Source organism: Oncorhynchus gorbuscha, linkage group LG04 (genome assembly GCF_021184085.1).
Source record: "Oncorhynchus gorbuscha isolate QuinsamMale2020 ecotype Even-year linkage group LG04, OgorEven_v1.0, whole genome shotgun sequence".
NCBI lineage: Eukaryota > Metazoa > Chordata > Actinopteri > Salmoniformes > Salmonidae > Oncorhynchus > Oncorhynchus gorbuscha.
Genome location: NC_060176.1, coordinates 15,189,391 through 15,203,082, shown reverse-complemented (window position 1 = coordinate 15,203,082; position 13,692 = coordinate 15,189,391). Strand labels below are relative to the sequence as shown.

Here is a 13,692-nt window from a genome sequence, read left to right as displayed (position 1 = left end):
AACAGCTGCCTAATGATCACACCCTAAAGTAGCGAATGAGAAAGTTTGAATTATTGCTTTTTTATTCTGACTGTACTGTGATTAGCTGGGTCGATCGTGAAAACTACAATGTGTCTACAAACTATAGTGCTTGTTGTATTGGTTGTCTTTCAGGATTCTCTGATGGAAGCAAAGGCACTCCTAACCTCAGGGTCTCCTTTGTCATCCAAAGGCCCTAACAAATGCCAGACCAGACTACTGATTAAATCAAATACATTTTATTGTAGTAATATTTGACAAATATAAACAAACAAAACAAAAGACGAAGCCATATTCAATCAAAAACACATTTACACCAGGTTACATGGTCTTGTCCTGGCTGTGTTTGAATGAGTGTCTACAAATAATAAATTAACAGCTGTTAATAGATATTCAATAAAATATAAAACATCATTTTCACTATAGGCTAGTCATTTTCTCCCCGGTTTGGGAATGACGTAGTTACCACTTGTTGCCATAGGAATGAGGAGCTTCCGGGATTCCATTGGGAGATATTTCTCAATCAACACATTGACTGGCATGCTGTCAGTCACAAACCCCTGTCTGGAGAGAAACAGAGTTAGAGAAAGACAAATGCACGCACACACGACAAGGAGATTATAGTACATACTGTACACTTAAAAACCTGGCGAACCACAGCTATAAACAAACCTCCGCATCAGCAGCTCTACATCCTCTACCTCAATGGTCTTCCTCTTGGCGTGAGCAGCAAACATCATGTCATCAGCTAGTCGGTCAAAGTAGAGCTCCATTCTGGCAAGTAAATGTTACACATGCATTCATCCATCAATACATTATCATTAAGTAAGTCCTCTATTGTCACTAATACAAATAATTTAACATCAACGATAAAAGAACAGTTGTATTCTGATCTTTTCCTGTCTTTAAACAGATCGGCACGTCACTAAATCACTTAATGTGCAGGTTAATGAACAAGCACTTTTCCCTAAGATGGACGTAGATTCTTACATCTCCTTTAGGACAGGGTAGACATCTGTAGACACCTTGGTCTTGGCAAAGTGTTTGAACACGCTCATGATGTAGCTCTTAGAGAGACCAGGATCCTTCTTGGCCGATCCAGTCCGCTTTCCCCTCACCGCTTTGGGCTTCACCGCAGCTGCAGCACCGGCCGAAACACTGAGGCCTCAAAAGACAACAGATTAGGCCACAAGCTTGCACACAAACTAGCACACAATACTACTACTAAAATGATTGCATGTGTTTGACTTGCCTTGGTTGAAGGTCTTTGAGAATAGTAGGTGAGGCCAGGGGGTCAATAGGCAGAGCATTCCTCTTCTCTCTGACAAACGCAGGTGTCTTCATGGACAGCTCTGTAGGAAAGAAGGGGTTAGTCATCACAACATATACGCACACGCACACACACCTGAATACAGATTTTGTGGATCTAACCTTCACTCTGGATACCATCCCCCTCTTCCACATCATCCCAGTCCTCTTCATGGTCAGCTGGGCTCTGGGCAGTGATGGGGTGCAGGGATGAAATGCTACTATGAGGGGCATTGTTCTCAGGTACAAAGGTCATCTCTAAAGAAGGCATTGAGTTCTCCATCTCCTCATTTCCAAGGCTGGTGCCTGTTCTACTCAAACCTTCCAGCTCATCTTCCTGGGGCAACGGGGAGGGAGGGGCGCTGCCAAGGGTTACTGTGCGGCTGTGGGCGCTCTCACTAGCTCCCACCTCCGGCCCGCTGTGCCACTCACCAGCAGGATCCCCCTCTGACCTTCTGCCTGCGCACCCTACAAAACACACACAAAGACATCAATAAAACAGTCTCACAAATATTAAATGAAATACAATAGAAAATTGAAAAATAATCTTAGTGGGTCTATTCTAACTTAAAAAAGACTGAACAGTCTTGTTGACAAGCAGTATTTGAGCCAAGTGGAATACTGTCCACATCAGCCAATGTCACATATTTCATTATCACATCATGCGCTCATTACCAACCTGACTCACCAGTCTCTGTAGGATGGAGCTCTGCTCCCATGCTCTTGTAGCCCCTCCCTCCTTCCATCACTCCAGCAACCTTGACACCACCCTCTGAGCAATAAGCTCTCCGACTGATGTGCATCGCGTTGTGTACGAAACTCTGTGATGTCAAGCCTTTTTCCACTACCTGTCTCCCTTCATCTGCTACATCTTCTGTCTGAGATTCAGTCATCTCCTCCTCCTCTCCTTCTGTCGGAGACTCGGCTACCTCTCCTTCTGTCGGAGACTCGGCTACCTCTCCTTCTGTCGGAGACTCGGCTACCTCTCCTTCTGTCGGAGACTCGGCTACCGCTCCTTCTGTCGGAGACTCGGCTACCGCTCCTTCTGTCGGAGACTCGGCTACCGCTCCTTCTGTCGGAGACTCGGCTACCGCTCCTTCTGTCGGAGACTCGGCTACCGCTCCTTCTGTCGGAGACTCGGCTACCGCTCCTTCTGTCGGAGACTCGGCTACCGCTCCTTCTGTCGGAGACTCGGCTACCGCTCCTTCTGTCGGAGACTCGGCTACCGCTCCTTCTGTCGGAGACTCGGCTACCGCTCCTTCTGTCGGAGACTCGGCTACCGCTCCTTCTGTCGGAGACTCGGCTACCGCTCCTTCTGTCGGAGACTCGGCTACCGCTCCTTCTGTCGGAGACTCGGCTACCGCTCCTTCTGTCGGAGACTCGGCTACCGCTCCTTCTGTCGGAGACTCGGCTACCGCTCCTTCTGTCGGAGACTCGGCTACCGCTCCTTCTGTCGGAGACTCGGCTACCGCTCCTTCTGTCGGAGACTCGGCTACCGCTCCTTCTGTCGGAGACTCGGCTACCTCTCCTTCTGTTTGAGATTTAGCCAGCTCCTCATCTTCTCCTGTCCGGGAGTCAGCTACCTCTTCGGTCTGTGATTTGGACTCCTGCTGTCTCACCAAGGCCTCTCTCTGCCCAGCATCAACAGCCAAATCCTCTCCATCTTTGTTGTCTATTTCCATCGTGTACTCATTTTGTTCCCCTACCACCTCCATATCTTTCTCCTCCTCATCCTTCATTCCTCCCATTTCTCGCTGGATCTGTGTGCCTGTGATGGTGTCTTTGTCCTGGGTGGCGATAGTGAAGGTTGTTGCTGTGCCATCAGGCGGGGCGTAGAGCTCTGTTTTGCTGGTGATGATGTCATGGGTGATGTCAGGAGCGGTGAGGTCACTCAGTCCCAAGGTGAACCCCTCAGAACGAACAGTCTCACTGAGACCCTGTTGATCCTCCCTAACACTCAGCTCTGAAAAACAGGGAGAGGGAGGTGGGCGTGGGAAGAGAAAAAAAGAGGTGGAAGTACTAGGTTTAAGTTTGATTCTTCACACACAATGTAGTCTTACATAAGAGTCTCAATCTCATATTGTTCCCGATAATTTAAGTGCATATCATACAATATAATACACCGAACAAAAGACAAGCAGAGATATAAGGGGGAAGAAATTATATAGGATACAGAGCAAAGGGCTTACCAGGGCCTCCACCCATTGCCGCCTGTCGATTCCGTAGGGCCTCGTCAAACTCCTCAGGGCAAATTTTTTTACGATTTGCTACCTTCCTTTGAAATCTCCTTTTCTCAGTCCGAATGTCCATAAAGGGTGTTTTCAGAGAGAAGGTGATAGAGCTAGAAAATATGAGAAAACAGCCTCATTTACATTTCTGATATTCAATACTGAAATTCAATGAGAGAGCAGAAGTTTTTCCAATTTGCAGCTCTTTACCTTGGAGAGGCAGAAGACAGGGATGAGAGGTCTTTTTCTGTTGCAAGGAATATACAAACATAAAATTCTATCAGGAAGTGAATACATCCATCATCAGACTCCTAACCAACAGGCTCCGAGACAGCTTCTACCCCCAAGTCATAATACCTCTAAATATCCATAAGGCAACTAAATAGTTAGTCCGTGTAACCATTAATTATCTGCATTGATCCTTTCTTGCACTGACTTTATGCACTCACAATACTATATACAGACACACAATCTCACATAAAGCCCACACACATCATGTTACTCTTATTATTATCTATTATGATGCCTAGTCACTTACCCTGCCTACGTGTACATACAGTATCTACTTCAAATACCTCATACCCCTGCACATTGATCTGGTACTGGTACTCCCTGTATATAGCTCCATTCTTGTGTATTTTATTCCTCTTGTGTTACTATTTGTATTATTTTTTAACTCTGCATCGTTGGGAAGGTCTCGTAAGCAAACATTTAATGGAAAAATCTACACCCATTGTATTTGCCGAAAAATACAATTTAATTTAAACTTGAACCCATGAAAAGTGAGATTGTCAGTGGGTCAAAATGAGCAGAAGAGAAAATCTCTTCTCATATAGAGCAGATAACCAGTATGTTTAATCACAACCTGTAGCATGTTCAGAACATGCTCCAGTTATAGATGTCACACAAACTTAACCATGCGCACACACTGTACAGTGCCGACCATGACCTTACCTTCATGTTCAAGCTGCCTGTTGAATGCTGTTATGTTGAGACTCCGACATGGTCGCTTCCTGCTTAGTCCCTTCACCGTATTTGACAGGTTTACTGTGGTGGTCATGTCATGGAGATCCAAGTCAGACAGCCCTGTACTAGGAGGCACAAACAAAAACAAGGTGTAAACGCACAAACACATCACCACACCAATAATGCAGAGGGCTGTGTGTCCTGAGTGCACCTCTGAGGATATCGTCCTTGTCTGTCAGCATACCTTGGGCGGTTGCTGTGAAGACTGGAGTTTGTGGAGGACAGCTCTGGCTCCTTCCTGACTGGCCGGTCCTGAACCAGAAGGGATGTCTCCGGCTCTGACCAATCAGAGAGGAGACAGAAAAGAAACAAAAACAAAGACCACTGAACAACGGGCCATAATGTGCCCATGATGAGCATATAATAAAACATACATCTTACCACTAGTCAGTAATTAAAACGCACACACTCTCACTGTGATGACAACACTCACCTGTCTGCAGGATCCCCCTGAGTAGGTATCTAGGTGTGATGTCATCGTCATAGAGAAGTGAGGCTGTGGCTGGTGCAGGCGTGTTTATCTTCCCGACTCCCTCTGATACAGCCCACCTCTTACTGGGTGGCTCTGGCAGGGAAGACCTGGAAGTGCTCTGTAAGAGAAAATACAAAAATGCTGATGAACTCAACACAAGCCTTGTTTAAAACAGTTGCCCAACACAGACAAACGGACAGAAAGACAGATCTTCAAAGTAATGCCGGGCGGACACTACACAACTTTAAAATCCTAACATCCCTGAGCCTCTCACATTAAATGTGGTCCTTCTGTAGCTCAGTTGGTAGAGCATGGCGCTTGGGTGGTCCCGGGTTCGATCCCCGGGACCACCCATACGTAGAATGTATGCACACATGACTGTAAGTCGCTTTGGATAAAAGCGTCTGCTAAATGGCATATATTAAATGACCGTCTTTCCTGTAGTTGTCTCACCAACATAGTGCTGCGCAAACAAACGAGGGGAGGTCACGCACGACAACATTCTTCATTTGGTCTTGAGGATTCTCTATACCATGCGGTCTTGACAAAGATGTGATTTCATAGCTAGAACGAACTGTGTCTCAAGGCAGCCTCAAAAGTTATCAGTTAGACATTCATGCTTGCCATACATAGTTGAAATATCTAGCCAATACATTTTTAATTGAAATACATTGTGTGTAAAGAGCTTGTCAGAGCTGTAACGATTTGACACTTTGGCAAGTACAAACACATACTAGTAGTAATCATCGCTCCTGCTCGAGAGTACACATTCTGGGTGATGTGATACAAAGTCATCATTTCACTGGCTATTGCTGATCACCATTCTCAAATCTTGTCATTACACATGTCACACTACAACAGCATTGCAGTTTTTGTGCAGATAAAATCAAACACCTTTAAAAATATTGGGACGTCTGGGACTGCTCAAAGACAGGATCGGTAGCCCTCTGATTACATCTCTGACCCGCTCACATTAAACAAGCGTAGCTGATGGCTGCTCACCCAGAGTAGGCAAGGACATGGAGATTTTGTCTCCGATCTCAAAACCTTGTCTGGGACAGCTAAAATTGGGGCCAAAATCACAGTGTACACCCAGCTTAACCTGACCTCACGAAGCTTCTTTTTGATGCTCTGTTTGAGGGCCTCCTGTGGGGTAAGGGCCCCAACATCACTCCTCCTTAGTCTGATACTATGTCTGACTCTGGACACAGGGGACTGGAACTGAGCCTGGGAGGCACTAGAGAGGACATAACACACGTGACTTATTCCATTAAAATGTTAACATTTATCTGGAGATATCACAGTTGACAAGAAAAGGCCTGTCAACCTAACAGTAGACAACCGCTAGCCAAAGCAAGTTTAGTTGATCGATAGTAGTAGGTACTGTGGGTGACACTTTTTGACAGTGTTGATTTACCTGCGGGTAATTGGGGACCTGGAGGACTCCGTTTGAATTACATTTTGCAGGAGAATTCGAGCAGACAGATCCTCATCTACAGAATCCATGGCATAACGTTCAGTCTGTCGAAACAGAAGTCAACGTCTTATTGATATTCTGGAAATAATTGAGATGCTGTCAGTTTCAATTAGTTAGCTAGCTCACTACCGGCTTAGTACTTGCTAGCTAACGTTAATGCAAATAAACACATAACTTACTACTTCTGAAAGTAAGTAAGTGGGGCGACTAACGCGTTAAAGTGAACTACGCTAACGTAACAGGTCAACCTAGCTAGCTAGCTATCCAAACTAAGCTAAAGTTAAATGTATCATACTGACTGACACAATCAAGGAATTCTACCGAGTCGTGTTCACGATACGTTAGATTCGTGTCGCCTCTATGTGGAAAAACAACGTTTTGATGTGCTATTTTATGATAGTATCCTAAGCTTGCTAGGATACTATGAAAAATTATATATACAATAAAAACTTGCTAGTTAGTGTTTACCTTTAGCGGATGGCTCCCGCGTTTAAAATGTAAGTGAAAACTCGCGAGATGAGAATTTGGGGAAGAAGCTATTCGGGATTCATTATGGGACTTGTAGTTTATTTAAGTTCTTAGTTCTGATACACGATTGCTTGGAAAACAGTAATAATGGATACAATAGTTAAACATCTATCAACATAATACACTTGTGAGATATTATACACAAATACGTCTAAAACTATAGTAATTGTGCGCAACACAAAATGTAATATTTTTGGGGCTGCCTGCTTAGGACACAAAACAGGAAGTTGTAAGCATTGTGGGACGTGTAGTTCCGCTTCGAGGCCGATGGGCTTGATAATAACGCGAGGAAGAACGAAACAAAAATAAATTAGATAAAACTTCAATAGGATAACAAGTTTATCAGATTTTCATTGGAATAAATATGCCTGGATTCACCTGCTGTGTACCTGGCTGCTACAACAACTCTCATCGGGACAGAGAGCTGCGGTTCTACACATTTCCAAAGGATACCACGCAAAGGGAAATTTGGCTCAAGAACATCTCCCGGGCCGGGGTGAGCGGCTGTTTTAGTACCTTCCAACCCACTACTGGACACCGCGTCTGTAGCGTACACTTTCCCGGTGGCAGAAAGACCTATACCGTTCGAGTACCGACGCTCTTCCCGCTGAGAGGAGTGAATGAACGCAAGAATCGAAGGGGCAGGAACAGGAAAGCGTCTGCGGCGGCTCCTGTTACAGCCCCCAGTCCAGGTAGTATTGTCATCACAAACGTTGTTTCGACAGCCTCAGGTGCCGCCGAGACCGCTCAGAGCGATGCAGTTACCGACACAGCTGCTACTGATGGCCCTATCGTGGTGCAGATCGGCCCAGACGGCGAATACCTCGGACCAATAAATCCAGCCGCGCAGGGTGACGGGTCCTGTTTTACTGCAGTCGTCTCCAGCTCCACTGACCTGGCTGGGGGCGACGATCCCCCTGCAGACGCCGCGGCCGCTGCCCAGCAGCAGACTGTGCAGTACTACAGCGTTGTCAGCAACCCGCTGGACCACGCGTACTCGCTGACCACCGGGACCACCTCGGCCGAACTACTTCGGAAGCTGAACGAGCAGCGGGACATCATCGCACTCATGGAAGTGAAGATGAAGGAGATGAAGGCAACCATCCGCCAGCTGCGCGTAACCGAGGCCAAGCTACAGGAGGAGGTGCGAGAGCGGGACCGTTTGCTCTCGGCAGGAGCAGCGGTAAAGAAAATGTGACCATCATTTCCACCCAAAGGATGGATAGCTAAAGACCGTCGCGACCTAAGACTTTAACGTGAGATGAAGGGGGTCCGTGGAGAGCAGAGCAAACCCTCTTTTTTTACGAAAGCGATGACAATTTATTTTCAATAGAAGAGATAGCAACTTTTTGGTCTACTCATGCTATTTTTGGCTAGCTAGTTGATAGTAATAATCCCATAGTTGCCTATAAAACATTGCCCAATTTAGTCCACCCGTGTGTTTGCTAAGTGCAAGCAGCCTTTTAGGGGAGTGTAAAAACATTGGCCAATGCATTCTTGTGGATTGCCTGGCTGCAACTCTGTAGCCTACTTTCGACAGAACAGGGGGTTGGGGGAATTATTAGGCCATTTTTGTGGTTGTTGAGCTGTTTGTATGTCAGTGTCTGCAGTTGAATTCTCATTGCAGTATATTAAACACCAGCTTTTCAGCTCAGAGGCCATCCTCCAAAACAAGGTTGCTTTGTGACTCTAGCTGTGGGAAGATGTGTTGGATATCATAAAAGTATGTGTGCTTATGATGTGCCTATTTCCACAAGAGACCTGTCTTGATCCATGGCTCTCTGGTTGCAGGGCTTTTACACCACCTAAAAGGTTCACTGTGACTGTGTGTCTCAACCTTCTCCCAAATAGTTTGATACAGTATCTGTAGTTGCCACTCTCGTATGGATATTATGTTAACCTCTGACTGTTGAACTTTGACCTGACAGCAATGACTGTTCTGAAACTTAAACCATAACCATTTGAAGTAAATTTAATTTTGAAATAATATATCCTGAGTTGTTTCTTTATCTGTTTAAATTGATGCATGAGTGTAATTCTTGGTGCAGTGATCAAATCATGCAGTTGATGTCTATCATTTCTATTCCCCTTTTCAATTGAAACAGACTTTCTCTTAGAGAAATTCACTTACCGTGAACACCAAAGGGATCTATAATCATGACTTAATCTTATCTTGATTATAAGAAATGTGTTGGACATTCCTAATATTTTTCATAGTCAACTTACACACAGCACTGGCACACACACGTACCCCCCCCCAGACATGCCACAGTCACAGTCCCCAGGTACAGAACAAATTCAAGTAAATGTACAGCATTATACAGAGCCATGAGTGCATGGAACTCCCTTCCATCTTATATAGCTTGAGTGAACATCAAGCCTGTTTTCAAAAAACAAATAAAGCAACACCTGATGGCACAATGCCTATCCCCCATGTGACCTACTTGTTGTGTGTTTGTACTGACATTCATGTGTAACTGATAGATATACACACACTACATGTTAATGTTTTTAACTGTAAATTGTAATGTCTTTTGTCTGTGATGTATTTTTCGTTAAGCGTCGGACCCCAGTAAGACTAGCTGTCGCCATTGGCGTCTACTAAATGGGGATCATAATAAATTAAATGACTAGCTCACATTAAAGAATATCTGGTATGGGGAGTTCATTTTCAAAATTAAGTTTGAATCCTCTCACCAGACCTGCTGCACTATACAGAGACTGTAGATGGCACTACACTACAGCTTGGACATCAATGTCACTGGACTTTCCCTCCCCATTCTGTCTGTGCATCCCTATAGATCACCTTTTCTCTATCTTTCTCCCCTGGCGGATCATGGTCCACTATCTTACCTTCCTCTGTTATATGGGACCTTATGCATTCTTACCCCTGTCCTTAGCATCAGTAAACTGTAATTTATAAGAATCTTTGCTACTTTCTATTGTATTATTTTGTTGTAGATTCTATCTATTAGTGAGTGACTTGTCTTTAGCAAACAGTCATTAAAATCCATTTATCATAGTTAAATAAAACCCTTTTTTTTCAAAGAGCGAGATGTGATTAGCATTGCAATGTAGGGGGGAGAAATTTTCATGCGAATATTCTAAAATACGCATAAAAACAAAACGCGCATTTTCCCACGATAGATGTTTCCATCAAATTAATTTGTCGCTGATAAAAAGGCGGTGCGTGATGACGTAATACACGTAAACATACCCTTTGAGGTATTCAAATAAAAAATAGAAGTTAAGTAGGTTTCCACCGCATTTTCAACTCAAATGATGGTTTTATCACAAACTATGTTGCGTTATATAGTGAGTGTGCACACTTGGAACGTGCGCTTTAGCGGTGTTAGCTAGAGCTCACGTATAGCCTACATAGATTATTATTATGGACGAAAGAGCGAGATTATTTTTATTTGTCAAATGGCAGCCAAACATCGATGATCATGTCACCATAACAAGACCCTCGATATTTATTGGAAAGGAGCAGCAAGCTCATCACCTTGCACTTTCACCACCCTGTGAAATTCATCATAATTGATTTAATCTGTAGTCTAATAAACTGCATGGTTTCCCAAATCGTAGTTGGAGGACTACACATGTCATCGCGTGACTCCCAAATTTACTTCGATATGATGGTTATTGTATCAATATTCGCGCATAGAAGCGTTTCCATCGACATATCTCGCATAATTAATTTTACCGACACGAAAAGATCCCATTATACGTCTAGCGTATTGAGTTTTGTCAACATTTGGAATGTTTTCATCTGGCTCGTCATGAAATGTTTTATCCTACATGTACTTTACTAGCATAAAAAGGTTTAATGGAAACCTCCTTCATTTGTATGGATTAAAAAGCACTGGACAGTCCAAAACACTGAGGGATGTCAAATTATAACAGTGTAGATTAAGGAAAGGAGACGAGGAGGCCCAGTAAGAGTATTGATATGCACCCTCAGTCTTCTGACCACACCACTCTGAGGCTCCACTGCTGGTTAGCAAAGGGTTTGTCAGAGGGCTAACCCCTCACATGAAAGCTCAGAGCGGTTTCCCAGGGTAGGTAACCTGTATGTGTGTATGTTTGTTAGACAGTGTGCAAATTGTGTCTGTGTGAATATTCTGTGTACATTGCATTGCTAGTTATTTTGGAGTTTAAAGATCATCGATGTGTGTAAACTGGATGACTCACTATGCAGTTTGTGTATATATATATATGTACATTTGTCATATGTTTCCCACCGAAAGAATGTACCTTTTCAGCTGACATGGGTACAGGAATTATATGTGTGACTGAGAGAGAGAGAGAGAGAGAGAGAGAGAGAGATGAATGGAGAGAGGGGGGTTCCTAATCCTAATCTGGATTTATTCTCTACCCCAGGTCCCAGTAGAGTTATGTAATGACTTAATCTAGGCCTGTCAATCAAATTTACACAACTCTCTCTCCCTTTCCCTATCCCCTCTTTCTCTCGTTCTCTCTCTCTCTCTCTCTCTCTCTCTCTCTCTCTCTCTCGCTTTCACCACACAGTATCTGCGTAGCGTAGCCACTCATGTCTAATCATTTCACTGTCTCTTCCTTAGTGCCTTATATAATATGAATCAAATTCCCTAAAACAATGTGCATGACTCCACTGCCTCTCCTATCATGGTACTTTCAAGAGGAAACCCTATGTCATTAAAGAGTATTACAAGATTAAAGTATAACACTGTGTTTTGACGTGAATGTCTGTGAATTATATATTTTTTTACAAAACAAACAATTCATGAAATCCTCTATCAAACAATCCCATGCCAAAGCTCTCAGTGGTCATCGCGTGACTTGTGTAAGTGACCACACTGCCATGCATCGTTCCAAGTGGATTTGCCTCTATTTGTAAGGATTTACATTTGCTTTTGTGGCACATTTCTTCCTTTGGTTATGTTAAGCCTGTTTAACCTTGTTTGCCCATGTTGATTTTGTTAGCCTGTGTGCACTCTGGTGCTATATATTCTACTGTCCTTGCCTTTCATTGTTAACCATTGTTCTTCTCTATTCTCTGAACAACCATAGAGATAAAGCACATACACTTTATCTGGCCATAGTGTCCCTACCTCTTAATCTACCTAATCCGACCCTCAAATCTATATGAAGATGCCATCCATTGAACTGTGGGAGATTAAACAGCAGTGTGACGATCTTGGCTCTCAGCTTCCTGCCATGCTGAGACCCTTATTCTGCAATCAGATAGTCAGGGATATTGTGTATAGGACCTAATCTCAATCCCTGCTTCCAGTTGTCATTCTGATGGACACACGCACGCACGCACGCACGCACACACACACACACACACACACACACACAGGGGCATAGCAGGTGTGTGTGTATCTCCAGAGGCAGTCAGATTATTCAGAAGCTAATGGTTGTATTAAACCGCAGATTACTGTTGAGATATCGTTCCTCCCATGTGTGACTGTCTACAGATGTGAAACAGGATTTATCTACTAATGCACCCAGCGCCAGCCATCTGGGGGGCATGGAGGGTGGAACAGGGGGCATACAGTGGGAAGTGGGTTGTTTAAACTGTCTGTAACTGTCTATAATCCAAAGGCTCAACCAGGTAGGGCTGTCATTAGATGGTGGGCAGAGGGAAACTCCATATATGATCTGTGTGTGGGTAACTAATGTTGCCTAAACCCTGCCCCCCCCCTGTCCTCTGGGAGCTGAGTGTCCCAGAGGATCCTGTGATTCCGAGCTCATCCATCTGCCCGCTTCTTCCCAAAAATCGGATTATTTAACCCAGCACAGCCCACCTTACCATCCTAGAAAACAAGACATAGTCCCACACAGGCAGAAACTGTGAAAATACACTGTATACAGTATATGTGTGTGGGGGTGGATAGGACAGATTTACTGGGTAATCTCAATAAACCCAGAATAAATTCCATTCATTGAGAAATAGTAATTCCAAACATCTGGAATTTATGGGTCTGTGTTAGGGAGTATTTCCCCTCTTTTGTAAGAAACTGTTCTGCAAACTAAACTCAACAAAAAAAGAAACGTCCCTTTTTCAGGACCCTGTCTTTCAAAGATAATTTGTAAAAATTCAAATAACTTCACAGATCTTCATTGTAAAGGGTTTAAACACTGTTTCCCATGCTTGTTCAATGAACCATAAACAATTAATGAACATGCACCTGTGGAATGGTCGTTAAGACACTAACAGCTTACAGATGGTAGTCAATTAAGGTCACAGTTATGAAAACTTAGGACACTAAAGAGGCCTTTCTACTAGACTTCTAATTACATTGTCACCCTCTCTAACTGGGCTGTTGATTCGGTGATCTTGCTAAGGAAATATTCTGTCAGGACAGCTATCTGTTTATTCCGGACAGGGACACATTATTCCACTTCTGTTAGTCACGTCTGTGAAACTTGTTCAGTTTATGGCTCAGTTGTTGAATCTTGTTATGTTCATACAAATATTTGCACATGTTAAGTTTGCTGAAAATAAACTCAGTTGACAGTGAGAGAACGTTTATTTATTTGCTGAGTTTATATAAAGCCCATATTTCTCAGGAGCTCTGCTTTCTCTTCTATCTCTCTACCAAACTATTGACACACTGCATTGTGAGTTTGTGCTATGTGCTATTTTA

General features: G+C 43.8%; 2 protein-coding genes across 2 annotated transcripts; one reads left to right on the top strand and one right to left on the bottom strand.

Annotated features, from left to right (window-relative positions):
* Positions 1 to 241: 241 nt before the first annotated feature.
* LOC124033715 (centromere protein T-like) lies at positions 242 to 7,046 on the bottom strand. The gene is made up of 14 exons (XM_046345909.1): positions 6,998 to 7,046; positions 6,470 to 6,573; positions 6,160 to 6,289; positions 5,014 to 5,170; positions 4,765 to 4,858; positions 4,509 to 4,645; positions 3,765 to 3,801; positions 3,516 to 3,667; positions 2,015 to 3,289; positions 1,450 to 1,794; positions 1,271 to 1,370; positions 1,009 to 1,176; positions 691 to 792; positions 242 to 582 (listed from the first exon to the last, which is right to left on the bottom strand). The coding sequence occupies exons 2-14, from the start codon at positions 6,556 to 6,558 to the stop codon at positions 450 to 452; spliced, it is 2,919 nt and encodes a 972-aa protein (XP_046201865.1). The 5' UTR covers positions 6,559 to 6,573; positions 6,998 to 7,046; the 3' UTR covers positions 242 to 449.
* Positions 7,047 to 7,284: 238 nt separating this feature from the next.
* Positions 7,285 to 9,046, top strand: LOC124033716 (THAP domain-containing protein 11-like). The gene has a single exon (XM_046345910.1). It carries the CDS (start codon positions 7,422 to 7,424, stop codon positions 8,253 to 8,255), a length of 834 nt encoding a protein of 277 aa, XP_046201866.1. The 5' UTR covers positions 7,285 to 7,421; the 3' UTR covers positions 8,256 to 9,046.
* Positions 9,047 to 13,692: the final 4,646 nt, after the last annotated feature.